This window comes from Onychomys torridus, chromosome 7 (assembly GCF_903995425.1).
Source record: "Onychomys torridus chromosome 7, mOncTor1.1, whole genome shotgun sequence".
NCBI lineage: Eukaryota > Metazoa > Chordata > Mammalia > Rodentia > Cricetidae > Onychomys > Onychomys torridus.
In genome coordinates this window covers 79,717,570-79,741,942 of record NC_050449.1, presented here as the reverse complement: position 1 = coordinate 79,741,942, position 24,373 = coordinate 79,717,570, and the positions used below count along the sequence as shown (strand labels likewise).

Sequence of the window (24,373 nt, the reverse complement as noted above, 5' to 3'; positions counted from 1 at the left end):
GGTTTTCCCAAGTAAGGATGGGGGCTTATTATTACTTATAAATGCCTGGCCTTAGCTTGGCTTCTTTCTTGCCAGCTTTTCTTCACTTAAATTATCCCGTCTACCTTTTGCCTCTGGGCTTTCCCTTCTCTTACTTCTGTAATCTTACGTTCACTCCTACTCAGTGGCTGGCTGTGTGGCTGGGTGGCTGGCCCCTGGAGTCTTCCTCTTCTTCTAGCTACTTCTTTTTTTCTTCCTCTCCTCCCAGATTTCCCCTTCTATATATTCTCTCTGTCTGCCAGCCCCACCTATTTCTCTCTCCAGCCTTGCTATTGGCCATTCAGTTCTTTATTAGACCATCAGGTGTTTTAGACAGGCACAGTAACACAGCTTCACAGAGTTAAACAAATGCAACATAAACAAAAGTAACACACCTTAAAATAATATTCTACAACACACAGTTGTAGAACACACATACATATACACATATACACATGCATTACTCCCACACTGTCCTATACTTGGTAATTATATAAACCAGTGATTTCTAGAAGCACAAAATGATTTTTGAAATTAAAAACTTCTCTATGAGAATGTCTTTCTTCGTTCTTTTTTGAAACAGGGTTTTTCTGTGTTACCCTGGTTGTCCTGGAACTCACTGTATAGATAGAGAATTTCTTATTGATATGTACTATTCAAATGTTCACTTAAGTGTGCATGTAAAAACACTTGATAATGTTTACCTCAGAAAGCAATGTCAGTGCATGGACACTATATACAGAGGGAGTTATATTTGAGGTTTCCATTGCAGGTGAGAGCATATCTAAATAAGAAAAGAGACAGGTAAAGATAATGATTAGTATTTTCGGACTGATGAAAGCTAATAACAAAAAAAAGAATGAGCTTATTTTATAGGGCTAAAGAAAACTGCTTAGTAAATATATGCCAAGAGAGTAAGAGTAAAGGAAAGCAGTACCTTCAACATCAGATTCCAAATGGGTTCCATCCACCATTATTTTGGGAGAAGGCTTGACTTCAAGGTTTCGTCGGAGCCATGTTGTCTGTTCTAGAGAGGAACCAGCAATGGCACCAATAGCATCTACTACTTTGTGTGTCACATCCTAGAGAACAAGGAAGAACCATGTTTGTGCACAAACACGTAAGTGAGTTATGGGTTTTGCAAGTGTCTTATTCTCTGACAATAGATATTTTATAAAACATATTCTTCACCCATCCCTCACTGTGTCCAGAAATGATCTTGTGTATGTAGCTTAGACTGGCTTCAATCAAACTCAATGTATGTTGAAGATACTGGCCTTAGAATCCTGATCCTTTCACCTCCATCTCCCAAGAGCTGAGATTATAGACATGAGCTACCACCTGATACTATTTTTATATGATAGACAATCTTAACTTTTACAGAATAGTTAGAAGGAACATCATAGATTATCTTATATGACTCCTGGATTTTAACTTTTAATTTAGGTAGCAACCTTGAATTCAGAATGCCTTACCTGAAGGTCTCTTTGGTCTTTTTTATTTTCCAAACTAGGATTTTTCATAATAAACTCATTCAGAACCCTATAAGAGCCATTTTTAAAAAAGAAAAAAGTTATCAGTCCAAAGAAAATAAAAGTGATGCCATGTAATCATGCCTTGTAGTATATATTTTCTAATCCTTAACGTTTATGTATGAAACGATACAATGATGCTAAGAGCAGCATTATTTGTAAGAACCCTCAAATGGAAGGTGTGATATATATAGTGTACCCTAATAAAATTTGCCTGAAGATCGAGTACAGAACAAGCCACTACATTAAACACAGAAGCCAGGCAGTGGTGGCACACGCCTTTAATCCTAACACTTGGGAGGCAGAGATCCATCTGGATCTCTGTGAGTTCAAAGCCACCCTGGACTACATGAGATTGACTCAGTCTAGGACAGAAACAGAGCCAGGCAGTGGTGGCACATGCCTTTAATCCCAGCACTTGAGATCTCATGCCTTTGCTTGAGAAGCACACTCGCCTTCAATCCCAGCACTAAGAAGGAAGTGATATGGCTGGGTGGGAGAAAGGTAGATAAGGCATGAGGGGACAGGAACTAAAGCCTATTAGTCTGGAAGTCTTTTGGCTGAGGAAAGCTTTTCAGGCTGAGGAGTTCTAGAGGTAAGAGGTGGCTTGTTCCTTTGTCTCTCTGATCTTTCAGCATTCACCCCAATGTTAGGCTCCATTGTTTGTTTGTTCGTTTTTAATAAAAGACCATTTATCAATTCGTGTTACAAATCCAGATGTCTTGCAACAACAGCAGGAGAATCTGTGGCTAAGATACTAAACAGTAATGATAATGAATTGTACTTGCTGTTTCCTGTTCTTCAGCTCCCATCCCAGTATCTCTTGAATCTGGTGCTATAAATGACTCTCCTCATGTCTGGAATGTTTAGTGAATCACTATTGACTTCAATGACATGTATTAATGGCTAGGCACTGTTCTAAGAATTTAATAAATATTAACTTTTTTTTTTTTTTTTTTTAAACCGGAGCTCAGGACCGAACCCAGGGCCTTGTGCTTACTAGGCAAGTGCTCTACAACTGAGCTAAATCCTCATCCCAAATATTAACTTTTTAAATCCTCTTAACAAGTGTATGAGGTAAGCACCATCACTGCTTCCATTTTACCAAGGAAAGGTTAAATGATCTACCCTCCCCAAAGGTCACATATCTAAGTAAAGGAGCTAAGAGCTGAGCTCGGGTAGGGTACAACTTCTGAGCCTGTTTACTCAACATCCTTATGCATTTCTTAGCATTAAATGTCGTCTTCTAAATACACCCCCTTCTACCTCTTTTTCATTTCTCTTACTTTCCTTGTGCTCAAATATCTTTGAAAAAAAATCCCCTTCCTTCTCCACTCCACCTACACTTGCAACTGTTCTATGCTTACTTCTTGCTACTAAATCTCAAGGATCCTCTCATCTGCACCCCCTTCTCTTACGTTCCTCAACACCGCAACTCCTTCCAAAAGGTACCACCTCTCTCTTAACCCTGTCTGTGTGCATCTGCATGCCCACATGTGTTCCATGATGAGCATGTAGAGTTCGTTCAGAGGATGAGCTTAGCTGTAGGTTCTTGTCCTCTACCATGCTTGGAGCATTGGTCACTGTGTAGACCACACTAGCTGGCCCCTGAGCTTCAGGAAGTCTCTTCTCTGCCTCTCAGCTCGCTGCGGCAACACAGGGATTGGAAACACTCGACTGCGCTGGACTTCATGTAGATTCCGTGGATCCGAACTCACTGCAAGTGCTCTGAGTCAACTCCTTCCTCAGCATCTTAACCTTCCTTTACAGATGACACACAAACTACACCTGGCTTTTTATATTTTCTGAGAACTCCCTTTCTAGCTCCTTTTCCTTCTATTTCCTGTTTTCTAAATGCCAACATTAGTTATTCACACCTTCTCACCTCCCACTGAAATAAATTTCTCACCCTGATCATAAGCAGTTCCATCCTCTCCTTACAACCTGCACTCATGCCAATCTCTCACTCATTACCAATATTATCCAAAGAAATTCAAGTTTCTTCTCAAGCAGCTCCCATCTCCTGTTACCCACCGGAATTTCTTATGATTTCTATGCCTGTGACACACCGTCACCAAACCAGAAAATGTAGCTTGTCTTAGTATATCCTTTTCGTCCCTGTCTTTAATCAAGGCTTTTTCTCTTACCATTGTGATTCACTTACCATGTTTTTATTATAGATCTGTTATGCATTCCCAAACCTGACACTACTCAGGGTGATGCTTTACTGTTAGTGAGGTAAGGGTGACTGGCATTTACCAAATAATAAAAACATCTGTATCTATTAGCATAGATCTAGAAATGCCAAGACACAAAAAGAAATGGACTTTTATGAGACTATTTATGTGCAGGATTCAGAGCACCTGCCTCTTTTGTGAAGTTCCTTTTAGCATGGTGCACACTTGCCCGTATTTTCCCTGCTTCCCTACTGATCCCAAATGATGACTGGTTCTAATATTTGTGTATTAAGTGTTCTACATCTTGTATATGTCTAAACACACTGTATTCCTTCCTATCTCCTCCCACTTACAGACCTTATATATCTGGATCTGCACCTCAAGATGCTTATGAACAGATAGACAGATGACATGCCACACAAAACATGTTCTTCAGCAATTAGGATAGTGAGGATTATGCCTTTATTAAAATTATATGTATGCATGTGTATGTATACACACACACACACACACACACATATGTATTTGTGTGCATGCTGCTGGAGACTGAACTCAGGTTACTTTGCATAATAAGCATTTTCTCTTCTACTGAGCTACATTTCTAACCCTTCAAATTCATACACTGTTAAGAGAGATTACTTACCCAAGTATAAGAAACTGCCCTGGGGCTGGAAGACTCAGCTGTATAGAATCTTTCAGAAGGACCAATAGTGATGTCCAACTGTCCACTAAATTGGGCACTGGGATTCTGAAAGGTAAATCCGTTTGATAGAAACCACAATAAACTTTAATTTTCTTATGTCTTCTTACAATTCTTAACACATGTTCTAAATTATCTGAAGCATTTAAACTTTTATAGACTATTAAAGAACAGATTTTCTAAAATCTTTTAATTTCTACTAAGAAAAGGAAGCACATTTAAAATACTTGATGTGATTTCTTAATTTGCAACAGAGATCTCTTATCACATACACTCTCAGAAACAAAATATAATTGCATTAGTTCTTTAAAACGATAGTCCATCTGCACTGCACACCAGCATCCCAACGGATAGAGAAATGAGCATGACCTCTGCTTCAGTCTGACCTTTACCTCAGCTGCACCTAAACAGACACTTCATGCAGTTCTTGTTCTCAGTCACCATCCATGTAAATACACCCAAACCCCAACTTATCAATGTTAGGCACAAATTAATGCAGTTGCTCCATTAGGGAAGATTAAGATTCAGGTTCTTAAGGAAGAATTGTATTAGAATACTGCCTCTGTTCAGGGTCAGCTAATAGCAAAAGTGAACACCAAACATGAAGATATTTTCAACTGTTTATTTACTTATTTATTTATATATTTATTTATTCATTTATTTATGAATAGTCTCTGGCTATCCTGAAACTCAATATGTAGCCTAGATTGGCCTCAAGCTCACAGAGTTCTGCCTGCCTCTGCCTCTAAGTGCTGGGATTAAAGTCATGCAACACCATGTCCAGACCCTTTTTTTTTCTTTTTCAAAAAGACAATCAAAGTGGATTGCTACACATTCACCTCTATCAATCAAAATGGTAATCAGTTTAGAGGTAGTGAACATGATTTCAAGAGAATGTTGTCACCGGGCAGTGGTGGTGCACGCCCTTAATCCCAGCACTTGGGAGGCAGAGGCAGGCGGATCTCTGTGAGTTGGAGGCTAGCCTGGTCTACAAAGTGAGTTCCAGGAAAGGTGCAAAGCTGCACAGAGAAACCCTGACTCGAAAAACCAAAAAAAAAAAAAAAAAAGAAAAAGAAAAAAGAAAAAAAGAGAGAGAGAAGGTTGTCTATGGTGACACTTTATTTGTGTTGAATTGTGATTTTATTTGTATGTTAATAAATAAAGTTGCCTGGGGGTCAAAGCTAATAGCAATCCATTTAGCAGAAGTCTGGCAGTGGTAGCACACACCCTTAACCTGAACATGTGGCAGGCAAAGTCTCTGTGTGTCCAAGGACACAGCCAGTATGGACACACACACCTTTAATCCCAGTACCAACCACAGAGACCTGGAGTTGCATGTATAGACAGGCAGTGACAAGGAGGTCATGTGGATGGGTTTAAAACCAATGAGAAGGCAGAACAGCAAGGCAATAAAGATGGGTCACACAGGTCTCTCTCTCAGGGGAAGGACGACAGTGACTGGTAAGCTAAAGGCTATTCGCTAGTGATCTGACCTCTTGGGCTTTTAACTATTTGGCTCTGTGTTTCTTATTTAATAAGACTGTTTAGAATTTCATCTACAGGTTGTCAGTTTCCTGCAGTTCACTATTTAATATCCATGTGTTGTTCACATCTTCGGAGCATGCGGGGTCTGCACTCCTCCCTCAGGAGCCTGCCCATGATTCCCATTAACAGCCACAACATTTTTGCTGTACAGCTTCTTCTTTTCCCTTCAGAGGAAACAACAGCAAATGCACTACTTTTGGAAAGAACTCCAGTGCTTTTCTTTGTAGCTTCCTAAGCTTCACAGGTGGCAACTGAGTATGGAAAGGTCTACATCAGCATCTTACCTTTGTATATAAGCATAGAAAAACTGAAGCATGCAGACTTCCAGAGAAAGATGTTTCTATAAACAAAAGAAATTAGTTTTACAGTGAAGCAAAATGATGACTTTGCTTTTCCATTGTTGCAACTATTCTGACTTGTCCTATTGGTCTTTAACTAAAAAATAAAAAATAAAATACTCGTTTGTCATTAAAAGATCATGCAGTTCCCCCATTCTTAGTAAGGAAAATTTATAATACAAGAACTATTGAAAATACAGAAAATAGACTGACATGGCTATTAAAATGACTCATAGATTATCAATTTTTGAGATGTGGGAAGAAAGTTGAAGAGGTTTATCTTATCAAAATAATTCTTCCTGTTAGTTTTAAATGGTCATTCATTCTAAAACCATCACAGCTATATCCACTTAATCAGCTTAGATTTGGTGCCATCAGAATTAGTTTGAGAATTTTAGATTAGATATGTATCTAAGTCTATTTTAGTACACTGTTAAATCAGTATAGTTAGATTAAGACTGATTCCTTTTAAAACTTTTTAAAACAACTAACACCTTTAAAAAAAAGATTTACGTTTTAAATTTTTAGCTTATGTATATGTGTGAGTGCTAAAGTGTATGTATGTACACCGCATGCATGCAGGTGCTTGTGGAGACCAAAAGTGAACATCGTGTCCCCTGAAGTTGGAGTTACAGATGGTTGTGAGCTGCCATGTATGTTCTGGAAACCTAACTCAAGGTCCTCTGCTAGAGCAACAAGTGTGCTTAACCACTGAGCAACTTCGCCAGTCTAAAATTAGTTAAGTCTTAATCACCTAAACTATTAAAGATATAAAGATATCATTAAAGATAGCTTTGTATTTCTGTATGAAATTCTTTTTTTATAAATTATATTTGTGTTTTAATTTTACACATCAGCCATGGGTTCCCCTGTGCTCCTCCCTCCCACCCACCCCCACAACTTCCCCTCAGCCCCTCCCCTCCATTCCCATGTCCTCCAGGGCCAAGACTCCCCTGGGGATTCATTTAAACCTGGTGGATTCAGTACAGGCAGGTCCAGTCCCTTCCTTCCAGGCTGAGCAAAGTGTCCCTGTGTAAGCCCAAGGTTCCAAACAGCCAGCTCATGCACTAAGGACAGGTCTAGGTCCCACTGCCTGGATGCCTCCCAAACAGTTCAAGCTATTCAATTCTCACTTATCCAGAGGGCCTGATCCAGCTGGGGGCTCCATAGCCTTTGGTTCATAATTCATGTGCTTCCATTTGTTTGGCTATTTGTCCCTGTGCTTTTTCCAACCTTGGTCTCAACAATTCACACTCTTACAATCCCTCCTCTTTCTCGACAATTGGACACCTGGAGCTCCACCTGGGGCCTGGCTGAGGATCTCTGCATCCACTTCCATCAGTTATTGGATGAGAGTTCCAGCACGACTGTTAGGGTGTTTGGCCATCTGATCACCAGACTAGGTCAGATCAGGCTTTCTTTCGACCATTGCCAGTAGTCTACAGTGGATGTATCATTGTGGATTTCTGGGGACCTCTCCAGCACTCTGCCTATTCCTGTTCTCATGTGGTCATCATTTATCATGGTCTGTTATCCCTTGTTCTCCCTTTCTGTTCTTGATCCAGCTGGGATCTCTGTATGAAATTCTTAATAAAGAAAAATTAATATTAAAAAGGTAGTGTTGAATAAATTCTAAAACATATTGTACCTGCCTTTGAAAGTCAGTAAAAGCAAAAAGTAAATAAAAAGGAATTGATGCTCACTGACATTTGCCAATTGTTCTTTTTGTTTTGTTCCAACTATCTCTTCAAACATTTCCTTTTCACTATACAAAGAAAAGTGCGGCACTAACACATTTAGTAAGGTGTTATGGAATATTATTTTAAGATGTGTTACATTTGTTTATGCTGTGGAACATTTGTTTAATGATGTAAAGATGTGTTGCATTCTTTTATGTTGCAATTCTGTGATGCTGTGTTACTTTGCCTGTCTAAAAAACGTGATTGGTTTAATAAAGAGCTGAATGGCCAATAGCTGGACAGGAGAAAGGATAGGTGGGGCTGTCAGGCAGAGATAAACAGAAGGAGAAATAAGGATGAAGTAAAAGAGAGCAAGAAGCAAGGGAAGGAGGAGAGGAGCACTCCAGCGGCTAGCCACACAAGCAGCTATGGAGGAAGAGTGAAAGCAAGATCACAGAGGAAAGGAAAGGAAAGACCAGAGGCAAAAGGTAGAGGGGATAATTTAGGTTAAGAAAAGCTGGCTAAGGACAGGTGGCAGTGGTGCACGCCTTTAATCCCATTGGGAGGCAGAGGCAGGCGGATCTCTGTGAGGTCGAGGCCAGCCTGGTCTACAGAGCGAGATCCAGGACAGGCACCAAAACTACACAGAGAAACCCTGTCTCCAAAAAAAAAAAAAAAAAAAGGAAAAAAAAAAGAAAAGAAAAGCTGGCTAGAAATAAGCCAAGCTAAGGCAGGCACTCATAAATAAGAATAAGCCTCCATGTATTTATTTGGGAGCTGGGTGGCAGGTCTCCCAAAGAGGTAACCAGTAAAAACAACCAACTCCAGTAAGGGGCAGTACTGGGTTAGCTTTTGTACTCTTGGCCCTCATGTGTATGTAGCCTACTATCTACTTCAAATTACTACACAGAATCAAGCTTCCACATGCAAATTAAAAATCTCAAGACAAATGCTCCAGAGGTGCTCTCCGAATAGTCAGGTAACTATTGAAATTGTTTATAAGGGGCGGGGGATAGAATTCAGTGTCAGAGCATTTGGCTACCTTGCATGAGGCCCTGAGTTTGATTCCTTAGCACCACAACAAAGGTAGTAAAACCACTCACTATTGACAGACACACCTTTTCTTTGGGCAATTCAAGAAGAACAAAAGAATCAAATATTTTCAGATATATGTTATTATCCCTAAAGATATGATTGTACTTGTTTGGCATGGTTCAAAGGCTCACGTTTGTGGTTGGTAAATATACAAAATTAAGAACTTGTAGCATTGCTTGGATAAATCAGAAAAAGAGCCATTCCTCACTTCCTATGCATAGACCTGTTTCCCAGGTAGAGACTAGCAATGTGAGTGGAGAGAGGGTCACATCCATTCCTGTGGTGCTCTCAGAGAACAGAAGGCTGCAGGGGGTTTAGATAACATGGCACTGATATAGAATGTCATATAATGACAGCTGACACTGGATGTCAGGGAACCCAGGATAAGCAGTGATAATATAATCATAATTCATCACATGTTCTTTTCCCTCCCAGCATCCTGATGCCTCCCTTCTCTGGTTCTGGAGCCCAGACCTCACAAGCACAAAGTACAGTTTTATACAAGGTCAAGAAATGATGTCTGGAACAGCAATTATGGTAAAACTTTGGGAGTTTACAGAATTGAAAACTCACTGGAAAAAAAGCCTCAAGGAAGCTGTGAAACCTACAAAGTATATTTTTGGCTGAGGCTCCTGCGTTCTTCTAATGGACAGAAAATCCTTACTAGGAATCTAGTCCCACAGTTCCTGATGTACATATGGAGAGAAAAACAGTTAACTGTTCTTTCACTGGCTGCGGGGATGATTAGACTAGAAAGGAACTCCAAGTTTTTTATTATAAGAGTGCTGTGCAATAACCACAATGAAATCACAAAAAGATTCTTACTCACCAGCTCCATCTCTGAAGCTGAATTCTAAACAAAAGCAAAGCTTCCTACCTTGTCCTTGGCTATGGCTGGGGGCTGCTTTAAAACCTCTTTCACAGTCTGGATAACAGTCTCTGCTCTCATGACGCTGATGGAGCGAACCAGTTCTACTAGTAAAAGCTGTTCTTCACTGGCTGTAGGAATCACCTGGAGAACACATCACAGTCAAGTATTTATGCAGGGGTGTGCATATGTAAATCTCTTAAGAGAAGCCACAAAAGGACTATTTTATGGACTTTAACATAAAGATGTCCCTTGACTATTTATGATTAAATTTAATTTTTAAAATCAATACATGAATCTTACCTCATAAAAATAGAAATCAGGGCTAGCAAGATGACACAATGCATAAAGGTATTTGCCATCAAGCTGACCACTGGAGTTCAATCCCCAGGACTCACAATAGTGGAAAGCGTTAACAACTCTTGTAGCTTGTCCTCTGACCATGCACATGTGTACCATGCATGTACACATCCACACACAAATAAATAAATCCAAACCAAAAGGACAAGTTGTTGTTTGTTTTTGCTCTTTACTCTTTTTTTTGGGGGGGGGGGCTCACCACTCAGCTCAAATAAATAACACATAGAGGCTTATTCTTAATTATAAATGTCCACCCTTAGCCTGGCTTGTTGCTAGCCAGCTTTACTTAAATTATCCTGTCTAGCTTTTGCCTTTGGGCTTTTACCTTTCTCTATTTCTGTATACCTTTCATTATTTCTTACTCTGTGGCTTGCTGTGTAGCTGGGTGGCTGGCCCCTGATGTCCTTTTTCTTCTCTTGCTCTTAGATCTTCTGTCTCCCAGGCTTCTCCTTCTAGTAATTCTCTCTGCCTGCCAGCCCCTCCTATCCTTTGTCCTGCCTTACTATTGGCCATTCAGTTCTTTATGAGACCATCAGGTGGTCTAGACAGACAAGGTAACACAGCTTCACAGAGTTAAACAAGTGAACATAAACAAAAGTAACACACCTTCAAATAACATTCCCCAACAAGTCTTATAGGAAAACAAAACAATGTATCAGGACCTGCTCTACTTACCATGGACCTTAAAGGAGCCAGCTCCATTCTGCTAGTTACTTTCTATTATCCTGGAGTGCTATTTTTCGCTCTTTCATGCTTTTTCTTTTTCCAGATTCCTCAGTCAGAAGACAAAGATTTAACTGTCTTAGACAGTTTTCCTCATCCTTTAGAGTAATTATCAGATTTCACTTACATCAGTACCCAGGTTCAAATGAATACTCAAGGCTATGACAATGCTTATGCTATGGACGTTTCCTTATTGTACTATGTTGATTCCCCCAGAGGTACTACAAAACTGTTTTGGTATGGGTTTTTTTTTTTTTTTTTTTGGTTAAAAAGTACACATTTTAGCCGGGTAGTGTCGGCACATGCCTGTAATCCCAGCACTCGGGAGGCAGAAGCAGGTGGATCTCTGTGAGTTCGAGGCCAGCCTGGTCTACAGAGATAGTCCAGGATAGGCTCCAAAGCTACAGAGAAACCCTGTCTTGAAAAACCAAAAAAAAAAAAAAAAAGTACACATTATAATGGCTACCTGAAATATAGTGACAAATTTGATAATATAGCTGATTTCTCTTTCTCTTTCACTAACATCTTTTTTTTTTTTTTTCATTGCAAAGGTTAAACTTATGGTCTTGTGCTTTCAAGAGCAGTGCATTGAGCTAGTTTTCTAGTCCTAAAATATAATCTTTCACACTCGATACCAAGTTTTAATAAAACTTTAGACAATAAGTCATTATCAAGAGCTGTAGACAAGCTTTTATTTTTCTGTGTAACCCATGGAGAATTTAAAAATCAGTACATACAAAATGAAATAAATAAGCATGGTTTTACCAAGGAAAAAAAGTATAACATGTTTAATTATGAATATAATACCTTGGTTCGGGAAGGGGTTTTATTTTGTCTTCTTTCATTCCATACAAATGCAATGGCAGCCATGAAATGAACACCATGATTCATTGAAATGGGTCCCAATAATTCCAGGATTTGTTGTCTTAAGTTCTAAAACAAGTTAAGCATTTTACAAGTAAAATAAAACACATGACCATTAATAACTAGAGAAAACATTTAATTCAGCAATAGTAGAGAAACCTTGAAACATGTTAATAGCTGGCATGGTAGTACATACTCAGCATTCTGCAGTCTGAGGAAGAAGGATCAGTTCAAAGCAAGCCTGGGCTATTATATAATAAGACCCTGCCTCCAAACAGGACTTAGGATCATGAAAATTTTAATTTTAAAAGGAAACAAAATTTAAAAGAAAAACAAAACAAATTAGTTGTCCATAAAATTGACAACTTATCACCGTGATTAGATACTAGAAAAACACAGTATGAAACTAAATTTTATCTAGTTTAAAAAAATGTATCCCTACTTTAATTACCATTTAGGAGCTTCCTTGCCATTGATGCTGCAATACACACTGTGCATAACTTTACTTTAGAATTTATTTCCAAATGACTTTATTAAGTTGAAGAGTGTGAAACTTTGAGAAAGTGCTTTACTATGTAACACAGGCTGTCCTCAAACATTCCAGGTAGCTTAAGTGTGCCTCAAACATTGATTCTCTTATTCTTTGAACACACTGCTGAACTATTTTCTTGTAAGGGAGGGATAGTGTATAGTAAAATGTCAGTTTGAAATGTATTAAGAGGGAAACATTATAACATGTAGGAATAAACTTCAAAAACATCAAATGAAAGATACTAGACACAGAAAACCAAATATGTATTAACTCACTTCTATGTAATGTCCAGAAAAATCAAACACATGTGGAGAGAAAACGGAGTGACATTGATTATGGTTTGGGGATAGAAAAGTGAGCATACATACACAAGTGCAGCGCACACAGAACTGTTCTGTAATAAAAGACATAACTGAAAACTGAACTGTGAAAGTTTCACAACTTTATAGATTTGCCTAAAGAACCTACTGGTTTGCATCCCTTAAAATGGTTAATACAACTATTTACTACTCAATGTGCATGGGATGTCACAGACACTACCTAAGTTAGTCACACATTTTGAAGAAAGTCCTCAAATAGATACACGTGCTCTACAAATGAAGTGTGAATCACCTAACCTTTGTGGCTCCCAGATTGATTGTAGTAACAGATGCAGATGCAGCGACTGTCATCTTTTCTGAAGCATCAGCCTGGTGCAGTATGCTCCAGAGCAGAGTTACAGAGGACATGATCATGTGAAGGATTGAGAGGATTCCACTGCGAGCTTCAAACAAGTGTTTCTGGTCTACATTGACCAAAAGCTATTAAGCAGAGAAAAACAGTTACTTGCTAAGTGTGGCTGGTCTTTAAGAAGACTGCAAGTGTCTATGAAGTCTTACTTGATGATACTGGGTAGTTGGATCCAACAAGCAATAATGGATAATGGCTGTGATCCCTTCCAAAAGAGTAAGAATCATATCTGGTGGAGTAACAGATGCTATCCACAAAGGCCTGAAAACAACGTATGAAACAGAGGGTCTGTGAAAGCATATTTTATAATTTGCTACCAGTAAATGCCCAGTACATGACAGATACACAGGCACTCAACAAACATGAATAATAGTAAAAGAATATAGTAGGGGCTTATTATTTCCTAATCTGTAAGTGAGCTGATCTAACTGCACAAGTTCTTTTTGGCTAAACAACAATATATAAAATAAGCAACTATAGCCACCGTGAACCTCCCCCACTGAGGAATGCCAGGCACATCAGCTGAGGTTTTCCTAGAGGAACACCAGATACCAGTCTACTAAACATTTGCCTAACTATTCACAGACCAATTTTGAATATGGCTGAGACACAGTTTACCACCATACCTGGGAAACTTATAACAAAATTAGATGGGGAAAAATACTTTAAAACTTAAATTAACTTCAGCTACAAATTAACTTGTGTTTAGGTAATATACTGGATAAGGACTGGGGAAAATTTTTTGCCAGTTGAGCAAAAAGAACATCTAATATAACTTTGATCCTTGAAAGAAAAAAGAAGTTTCTTTTCATCTCTATTCTAGATCTCTTTTATTGTAATCAATAAAATACTAGAGCTGAACTTCCTTATTTTTAAAAATGGCATACTATTTACAACATACTCACAACCACTATTTCATTTCCTACTAGTTGGTTTTTGGTTTTGTCTCTTTGTGGTGTTGCTAGGGATCAAAATGAGGGTCTTATACAGCTTAATACCCACTCTACCAGAGCTATACCCTATATTCCACTCAAATTGTGACATCTAAGGAGACATATCTATGAAAACAAAGCTAAAATCAATCATTACCTACTATCAGATAATCCTGTTTCGTATTTGTACTGCTGAATTAGATTGTCCAAATTCCTGCACAGCTGTAGTGTCACAGAAACCACAACTCTCTGCAGAACTTTTCCCATGTAAGGCAGAGTAGATGTGATCAAGCCAATCCACTGTGGATGCATCTTACATGCACAGTGCTGATGCAAAGCTCTGATCACTGCACAGAGGAACATGCCTTGACATGTGATTGGCTGAGCGTGCAAATACTGAAGAGAAGTCATAGGCTGATGGGGACTGATGTGTTCCAGATCAGACACAACAAAATCGAAACCTGCTTCATTCTCCTCAGGAATCATCATCACCCGGTGTTCTAGAACAATTAGCCTCTGAAGTACCCTAAGAAGCTGTGACTGGAGTGTGCTGCCATTGTCTAATTCATCCTCTGAGAAATTGATGAGGCTGTCTTCTGAGAAGCCTTCTTCCACGGCAACCATGTTCTTACCTGCTATTTTTTCACTGTGCCATTTTTGTACACTGAAGATAGACGACAGCAAGCAATGAAGAATTACTTTCTGAACTTTGCACTTAGACAGCATATCAGAGATAAAACAAGGGAAACCCTTTGCAGAGCTTTCTATTACTTTTGCTAGCTCTGTAAAGAGGAGAGTCAAGATTTCTATACTCATCATTTGCATGTTTCGATTGCCTATTAGGTCTTGGGTAGTGACCTTGACATGAGTTGGGTAATGGCTACGCATATAGTATAAGCAGAGAGAAATAAGAATTTCAATGTACATGGAACTCCGGAAGTTATGATTTGAATCCACTGGAATGTGACTATAGAAGTCTTTGCCCATCACAGAGATTCGGTGTCTGGCCAATAGATTCTGAAGCAGTGACAGCTGAGGAGTATAAGCATTATTTACACTTGTGGTTGAAATGGCATTTACAAAAGCAATGGGGTTAGTTTTCAAGATGGATTTGATGGCAGAGAAAGCATACAGAGTCCTCGATGAATCATACAACTGCAGATACAGGAGCACATGCTGATAGAGAGGATGGATGTTGAAATTGGGAGATTTCCGTGATCCTGGAGAACCCATGTCACTCTCAATTTCAGAAATTTCGCCCTCACCACAGCTATACCAGTTCTCTAAGTCCAGGCCATCACTGAAGAATACATTTGTTTGTTTCAGTTTCTCACTTGCAGCTTTTTTTTTGTCCTCATCCTTTTTTCTGGCAAGCTTTACCTTGGGTTTTGCGCCTGGCTGTTTACCTGATTCTTTAACAATTGTTTCTTTCTCTGAGACTCTTTCTGATAATTTGTCTTTGAAGCTCAATTGAATACTACTATGACTCCTTTGTCTAGATTTGGTTTCTGTGGAAACAGAAGAATCATTGAGAGTCTGGGCTGTTCCTGAAATGCAAGGTGAGGAGCTATTTCTGGAGATCCCATTGGCCAAGCACTCACAGCCTTCCTCTACAGACACAGAGAGAAACTGAGGGCTGTCATCACTCAGCAGAGCATGCTGACTGTGTTGAAGGGCCTGATCTTCACTTTTAGTGGCCTCTATACCTACATCTAAATCACTACTCTTCGGCAACAGAGATTCTATTTCTAACTCAGATGTAACTGATGCAGATTCTGCTTCCAGACCACTCACAACTTTACATATCAGGTCAAAGACCACTTGCTGAACGTCATCATCTGGGGAGCTTGCCTTTGCCATGAGAGAATCCTCATGAGCATTCACATTTTCAGGATCAACTTCATAACTAAAGTTGTCTCCGGCAGAAGACTGAGAACACCCGGAGTCAGAGCTCTGAAGTATTTCCATCTGCTGCTCGGGGAGGTCAAAGTCAGATACAACCATTGGAATTGTCTCACTGCTGGTGCTTAGGAGGGAAAGTCTGTCACTCAGTGGATTAACAGTGAGGCTGAAGTTCTCGATTTCATCCATAGTCAGAGGCTTTTCACCATTTCCTTTTGATGCAATGAGGTGTTCTTGGTTTACTGGCAAGGGACACAGATAGTAAAGGAGGAAGAACACAAAAGATACTAAGATAACTAAAATACAGAAAGTAGATCAAATTTAAAAGCTGTCATCATTATCTTTATCAGCTACTTATATCCTCTGATTAAAATTAGTTTACTATTATCTTAGAACTTTTAAGTAAGATGACCATGTAGATGACTATTAGAATTTATAACTTAATGACAAAAGCACACTCAACAGACAGATAATAAAATTTTACTGTTTTCTCTAAAATAAGACATTCTTTAAAATTATAGGTTAAAATTACTTTTTCCTCCTCATATGATACTCCCCTTTACTTTTGCTGGTCTAAAAATTTATATATAATATATAATTTAAAGTATCAATAACTTCCTTGGTTTTCATGCAAAGTCAACAAATATTTATGAACTATCTAGCATGTGTCAAATTGGAAACCAAGAGGAGCTTAAAATGAGTAGGGGACCACAAACACATTTCTTCATTGCATACCATGTAAGGCAGAACTATGTTAGATTTCAGAAAAGGTATTTGAAGTTTTGAGTTTTGGTACTATATGCATAGTAAAGCCAAATGCTACCAAAGTCCTGGTACCTCAGGTGAAGTCTGAGACTGATCCCAGAGGAGAAATGAGAATTTGGCAATAGAGATTGGCCAGCAGAGCGCTACCACCTGAATGTTTTGACAAAAACCAGGGTAGTACAAGTTCTTAGAATATCCAAGGAAACAGTATAAAAGCTAAATAGAGGACCTAGGACTTGGTCTGCCACACTAGAAATGGAATAGAAGCATGATAGTTTGGAGCTTTTCACCATTTATCATCTGTGGGACTGAAAGTCACCACCTTCTGAACATCAACAGAATGACTGGTAAAATAAGCAGACCCCATAAGGTGATTTGCCTATAAAAGATGAGGAAAATGACTTACGACTTATCACACATAAAGTGTGTGTTACAGGTCTCCCCATTAAAAATCTACTGAGCATTTGCAGGATCTGGATTGCTTCATAAATTCAAAAGTATTTCATAAAATATTGAGTGTCTCTGACTACAGCTGTGGCTGATTCCTCTGCTGAGAAATCAACTTATTATCGAGATCTAAGAACTCAAAGATAGTTACTGATAAAGTATATTTTGACCAATCTAGATGTGACTCTAAGAAGAAGAAGGGAAAAAATAATGGAAAAAAAATTCCACACACAAGTCTCTTGTCAATCACTGTGTGGTCAAATCTTACTTATACTGAATAACTTAAGTCTAATTAGAGGGATACTTTATGACCTTTACCATTGTTGCAGGTAAAATTTTGCATGAAATGCTTGTCATTTTCCTCTCCTGGATAATAGGAGGTCTTACTCCAGTAACGTTCTGCTTGCACACGCTGCACTGAAACCCTCTGAGTTTTTGGATGAAGCAGGAGCAGTAACAATGGTTCCAACACTCTTGCAATGTCATGTCTTTGTAGCACCTGGTTCAGCCAGGCTTGCCCCACAGAGCTAGTAGAACCATCAAGACTATTAAGGCTATCTAACATGATGAACAGTGACCTAAAATAAACACCAGCAATTAAAACAAAGAAAAAAAAACACTTTTAATTATGAATTTTTCTGAAGTTAACATTTTTTGTAATTTTTCTAGTTACGAAAACTTTTCTCTTTTTATATATTTATATTTAAAAATATTACAAGTGTATATTACTTTTACGAGATAAGTTTTACTTAGTCTTGCTTAGTAACATATTTCACTGATATCATCATGCACTAAAGTTTCTGCAATTCAATGCTATTTTCATGATGGTGAGGGCCACTCTGCTCTCAATTCTCTTCAGGAGTCAAAAGAATGCACTTAATTCAAGTAATGACATTCCATAAAAGGTCTGGGCCATAGTTTGAAATCAGAAAACCCAAGATCCAAATCCCTTGTACAATCTTGGGTGTGCAAGTTAACTTTACTGGACCTCAAGTGCATTCTCCATCAGATTAGGGCAGGTGGTTGTCAAATTAGAAACTTATCTGTAAGGCAATTGGCTCAAGGCCTAGTTCATTATATAGGATGACCAGATGGTTCAATAGAAAATCCTTTAAAAATGGTGCTGCTGGCTGAAAAGTACTGGTTAATCCGAAGTTGGACTGTAATCACAGATTTATGGCCACTTCTACAAGACCTGAAGATAAGATTACTATCTTCTGATACCTAATGAATGTACCCTGGAATCAAGGCAAATCTAGTATTTGAAGCATGAATAACTCTATTTGCTTTTAGGTCTATATGTGCACCAGCATCTCTGGAGATCAATATTCTCAAATCCATGGGAGGGGTTTGGCAGTGCTTTCAGTTAAGGCAGAGGATTGAGAATGACTGGCTAGTCTTTTAACAGTGTGACTATAGATTCGGGAAGGCTGGGTACACTCTGTATTCCTGTCGTCATAGAATCAGTGGTCCAATGTAAGAAAGGAAGGGCACTTGGTTCTTTAGAGATTAGAAATAAAAATCTGCTGGCTAGGTGACATTACCAAGGATTTTAATATAACTTAGTTTTTCGGAAGAACTAGTAAATTCCCATCTCCTGTTCTAGCCAAGCTTGAAAGAGAATTCAAGAAGAGACAACAAATAAGATATCCAACTGTAAAATGTGAATATAAAATGTAACCAACCTGTCAAAGGAACGTGCAAAAGATGACTTATTTATGTGGAGATCCCTTGTTAGATGCCAAAGAATTGCAAACTTTGCATGTGCTTCCATCCTTATTTTCTGAGAAATGTGGGAAATTAAATTATTTTCTTCTCAACTGAAGATATTAAGTGATTTCAATAAAATCAGTATAACTGTTTACAAGTACCATGTTTAATGGCCACAGTACTCAAGTACACACATTTCTAACTTGGAAGTAGAGTCAAATAAAAGTATTTGCATATAGACAAAAATATTTAACCTACAGGGTAATCTTACCTGTGCTGGTTAGTTTTTATTGTAACTTATACAGCCCTGAGTTATCAGGGAAGAGGGAACCTCAAATAAGGAACTGCCTAGATCAGACTGGCTTAAGGACACGTCTAGGAGACACTGTCTTGATAGCTAATTGATCTTGGAGGGTCCAGTTCCATTGTGGAAGCATCCCTAGGCAGGTTGTTGTGGGCTACATAAGAAAACTAGCTGAAGGTGGGTGTGGTGTAGTGGCACACACCTGTAATCCCAGCACTCTGGAGGCAGAAGCTGGTGGATTTCTGTGAGTTCCAGGCCAGTTAGGGCTATATAGAGAGAACCTGTCTCAAAAAAAGAAAGAAGAAAGGAAGATGCAAGCATGTAAGCAAGCGAGTCAGCTAGTTAGCTAAGCCTGTGCCTGTGAATAGCCAGAGAGCGAGCTATAGCAGACTTCTTCCATAGTTTCTTGTTCATGGTCCTGCTCTGACTTCCCTCAATGATAGCATGATCCAGAAGTACAAGGCAAATAAATAAACCCTTTCCTCTCCAAGCTACTCTTCACCATTATGTTTTATTACAGCAACAGAGATCAAACTAGAACATCACCTTAACTGAAAAATTACTTTAGACTTTTATCAGTGTGATTACTGTATAAAGGAACAGACCGCTAAAAACATGCATGTCACTTCATCATGCATATACAAGGCATCTCTCTCTTTTTAAATATAAACATTTAATTTAATTTTTTTTCTCCCAGAAAAATAATTATATTCAATGAATTTCTAAAAAAAACCATGTATTTTAAATTCAGTGAAAATATGGTGTCAGAGTTTTACACTTGTTCCCTAATATTTATAAAACCCTTCAAGCAAAGTCCCAACAAATAAGACTTTAATTGTTAAAAAACATCTTCATGGGGTAGGTTAGAAGAGTGCTTGCTTTATCTATGGGCTTAATACATGGTTTTCCTATGATGCTTGTATTTATACATCAACCAATAGAAATATATAAGAATCAATCACTATTGTTTGAACTTTTTCATGGGTGTGTATCTTTACTCAGAACTTATAACAAGTATTTAAAAAAGAAACTGTTGTATGTTAAAAATAACAGGTATATAATTTATTCTAGATTTATACATAATGTAAAATAAAAAATAAAACACAAGATTTGATCTAAAATTTGATTTCTGAACAATTTTGAAAGAATATGGTGAGCCACAAATTAGAATTTAAAATTAAAAAAAAAAAACAAACCAAATACCATTACTTTCATTTACCATTATGTTCTTTATTACTGATTATTCAGACGCCAGGTATAATAATTTTCCTAGAGAGGTTAATTTATCTTTTGGCATTATGAGCTTGAGTGTGTGCATGTGTGTGCACACGTATGTGTGCATTTGTGTGTGTGTGTGTGTGTGTGTGTGTGTGTGTGTGTGTTTGCACACGTGCATGCAGGATAAGGACTTACCTTATCTTTATGGGTTAACTGCTGACTTATAACGTCCTCACAGATGCTAGAAGAAGGGACCAAATTATGTAACTGATAAAACAGTTCCACACTCTTCTGATGGTGCTGAGGTGTCCCATCTCCCAGCTGGTCCCATAATGTCAAGGCTACATGCTACAGAAAAAGATGTGAAAGTGACTACATTATACAATCTTTATAAAAGCAAAACTTTTATGAAGCTGCTGTTCACTTGCTGGCTAACTGAACATTAGAATCTTTTAAAATACATTTAAAAAACTTTTCTTTTAGACTTATTTCCCATGGGTGAATGTTTTGCTTGCATGTATGTAAATGCACCACATGTGCCCATAAAAGTGAGAAGTGGTTGTTGCATCCCTTGGGACTGGAGTTACAGACAGTTTTGAACACCATTCAGTGCTAGGAATTGAATTTGAGCCAACTCTCCAGGCTGATACTTCTTTAATATTTCTTTTAAAATCAGCAATGTAACAGGTAGTTTTTGCATGGCTTACATAAGAACTCTTGATTACTTTACTGATGTTTAGTAAAGTAGCACCAGAATATATTGATACATTCTCACATCAAATTTAATTTTTAGGAATGTGTGTTACAGACTAAAATATAATTCGTCATTGAAATATCCAAGCTACCTATGAGGGTTTTCTCGTTCTTCTCTAATGCCTCATGCATGCTAGGCAAGCGTGCTACCACTCAGCTACATCCCAAGCCCATGGAGTTTCATGAAGTCAGATTTGAGCTATATGTGCGATCATATACCAGTCTTCGATGTAGGCCATTGGTAAGAAGGCAAGTCTTCAGGGTTTACCATGGTAGTATAGAACCAACGCTACTCTATCAGGAGGAAGTGTAACGTGGGGACAATGACTTGAAATGGAGTCTAAAAACTCCCAAATATAAAAGAACCCCCTGTAGGAGGTAGTGAGCTACACCATGTTCTCTGTGAAGGAATCACCTGTACCATTGTGTAAATCACTGTGCACTCTTGTTCCTGAAGGACTTTGTACACCAAAGGTAATCAAACAACGTGAAGTCAGAACAACTTGTCATGGAGTTTTAGAAAAACAGGGGTCTACTCTATTAAAAAAAAGTATCACATCCACTTACTACAGAAATATCTATTGTATAAATGGGCTTTCTTCTTGGTTAGTTGAAACTCTTTTCTCCCTTACTTCAGTGCCCCAAGTCAAGCATCATACATTCTAAGCCATATATAACCTGGATTTCTTGGAATTTACCTTGAAAAATTCAGTCTTCTCAGCTATGTACCTCAAATTGCCTTGTGTGAGGGGAGGTCTGATAACTACAGCTACTCTTCCTTGGTTTGGACTTAAGGGTTGAGCAGGTTCCATGCTGTTGATACTTTCCCCAGTGACCATGGCAACAGACTGAGTCAGTCCCACCAGGTCCATGACTAGAGACACAGCAACACTCTGAACACTGAAATCACTTGCTTGGCTACAAGCACTCATCAGAGTCTGGAGCCATTGTGGAGGGTGTGCATGTTCACAGTCTGAAACAAAAGAGCATGAAACAGTCATGTAGCTTTAAGTTAATTTCAAAATGACAAACAATGCCACTTCAGGCCTTCATCTTTAAATCATGATTTCTCAAATAGTCTTTAGAACTTTAAAAATAAGGCACTAATAAGAATTTCATAAACTTTTAAAAATATATACTTTCATGTCCCAATTAATATGATCTATTTTCCTATCCTTAGAAGCACTTTATCAACAAATGTTATCTAATGCCTACTGTCCTACAGAAACACACATGATGTCATAAGAGAAAAAAGTAGTGAAATTAATGTTACTCTGGAACTTTCACTTTTAAAATGTGAAAGCCATGCAAATCATATAACCTCTTATCAACAACACCCCATAATGACTGGATTTCATTCAGGCTGGGGAGATGGCTCAGAGAAAAGGCACTTGCCACCAAGCCTGAGAACCTGAGTGCAATCCCTAGTACATACATGGTGGAAGGAAAACCAACTCCCAAGGGGTTGCTCTCTAACACACTCCCCACAGGCACAAACAGTGCATAAAATACTGAAATGGCAGAAACAACCTCACCAGTGTCAACTTTCTCAGACTGTAACTCTGAGGTATGGTTTCCCTCTGCAATGTAGACTGGGAAACTTGAGCACTCTAAGAAGAGCTGACAGGCAGCAAGGAAGGCAGAAAGGTATTCTTTTGAAGTTTTTGGTGTATGTATGCTTCTTTCTTTTGCATCCCCTTGGGAATCCCTGTCCCACTTTGAAGTGTCTCTTTGCGGTCGACGGAGATCACCCTGATGGTCTACAGCCAGAGGCTGAGGAAGGGAGTCACTGTGAATGATGTAGAGGTTGATGAGTCTGGAAAGGAACTGCTGGACATACTCCACACAGCACTGCATTGTAGTCTTTTGTACTGCCTTCCCAGTCCGGGCTGCTGGTCCCTGAGTGAAGGTAGAAGGTGGCTGGATGACGGTTTCTTCAGATCCCACTGTGGATGCTGTCTCTGTCTCTGAAGACGTGCTGCCAATGGGGATGGGAGCTGTCCCCTGTCCATTGAGCTCTCTGTCAAGATCATCATTTCGGTCTGCTTGATACTGTATAAATTCAGTGAAGCCACTTTCTGATGATCGACTACTTGGTGGGTTTTCTCCATCTTCAAATACTTCAGTAGGATTTTCCATAGGAACTGAAGATACCTGATGATTTTAAACAAAAGGCTGAGTAGGAAGATAGACGCTAGGGACTAGAAAGGGTGGCCTTTTCACAGAAAGTTGTAAACTACTTACAGATAGCTTAGGTGTACACTGGAACCAAAGCAGTTCCCACATTGACTAATGTTGCTTACAATCAACAGTAAACAGTAACAGGGTTCCAATAAATACACGAAGATAAACTCATTCACCAAGTATTTATCATTCATTGTGTCATAAAATAAGGCCGGCTTTATTTAATTACTTGCTTTTTCAGATAAGGTCTTGTCATGTACCCAGGCTCAATTCTAACTGAAATTCTCCTGCCTCAACCTCTTAAGTGTCAAGAGTAGAGGCATGTGCCACCACACTTGTTAGGTTCCTTAGGTTAAAAAAAAAAAAAAAACAAACAAACAAAAAAAAAACATATACGTGCAAATCTTTAGAATCTGTATCCTTGTTTCAAATAACTACTTCACCTTCTTCATGAAACAACCTTTCTTAATATCTAAACAATGTAAAGAATGAGAGATACAAGATTAAAAATCTTGCATTTTAAATATTAGAAATAAAATCTAATAGAGGATGTGTCTGGGACCACATGAATGTGAATCTCTTGAAATATCATTGCATGCCCTTACACTTACATTGCTTCAGTGGAGAGTTACTCAGCTCATATCACCTTCAGATTATGGATTAGGTGGTAGGACCAGAGGGAACAGTTTAGAATCAATGGTAATACAGACAAATGACCATTTCTGGAGTAGGGGTAGAATCAAGTATTGTCTGGTTTTGTTTAAAAAATAAAAAGATGTGCATACCATGAATGTGTTCAATGACTGTGACAGAGGATAATCTGAGTAAGATCATAAAAATATTTTCTTATTAATTCATGAACTAAGTACTTCTACTTAGAGCTAGGCATGACCCAGTGTTTCCTACGTTAGTGAATGACACCACCATCCACTAAAGCCAGGAAGATGGAACCTAGAATAGTTAGTACTTTCTCTAAGCCTTCCCTTTCTAACTTGCCT

At 38.5% G+C, this 24,373-nt stretch overlaps 1 protein-coding gene across 7 annotated transcripts in view; it reads right to left on the bottom strand.

Moving 5' to 3' along the window:
* Dop1a (DOP1 leucine zipper like protein A) overlaps positions 1 to 24,373 on the bottom strand; it is a 106,457-nt gene that overhangs the window by 20,041 nt on the left and 62,043 nt on the right. For all 7 annotated transcript variants that reach the window (XM_036193039.1, XM_036193035.1, XM_036193038.1 and 4 more), the window contains 15 exons: positions 22,727 to 23,345; positions 21,890 to 22,164; positions 20,634 to 20,786; positions 18,892 to 18,989; positions 17,525 to 17,784; positions 14,250 to 16,236; positions 13,310 to 13,421; positions 13,049 to 13,231; positions 11,843 to 11,968; positions 9,962 to 10,096; positions 6,257 to 6,312; positions 4,371 to 4,475; positions 1,494 to 1,560; positions 956 to 1,100; positions 723 to 802 (listed from right to left, as the gene is read on the bottom strand). In XM_036193039.1, the coding sequence (XP_036048932.1) occupies positions 723 to 802; positions 956 to 1,100; positions 1,494 to 1,560; positions 4,371 to 4,475; positions 6,257 to 6,312; positions 9,962 to 10,096; positions 11,843 to 11,968; positions 13,049 to 13,231; positions 13,310 to 13,421; positions 14,250 to 16,236; positions 17,525 to 17,784; positions 18,892 to 18,989; positions 20,634 to 20,786; positions 21,890 to 22,164; positions 22,727 to 23,345 (4,401 nt within the window). The remainder of the gene's footprint in view (positions 1 to 722; positions 803 to 955; positions 1,101 to 1,493; positions 1,561 to 4,370; positions 4,476 to 6,256; positions 6,313 to 9,961; positions 10,097 to 11,842; positions 11,969 to 13,048; positions 13,232 to 13,309; positions 13,422 to 14,249; positions 16,237 to 17,524; positions 17,785 to 18,891; positions 18,990 to 20,633; positions 20,787 to 21,889; positions 22,165 to 22,726; positions 23,346 to 24,373) is intronic.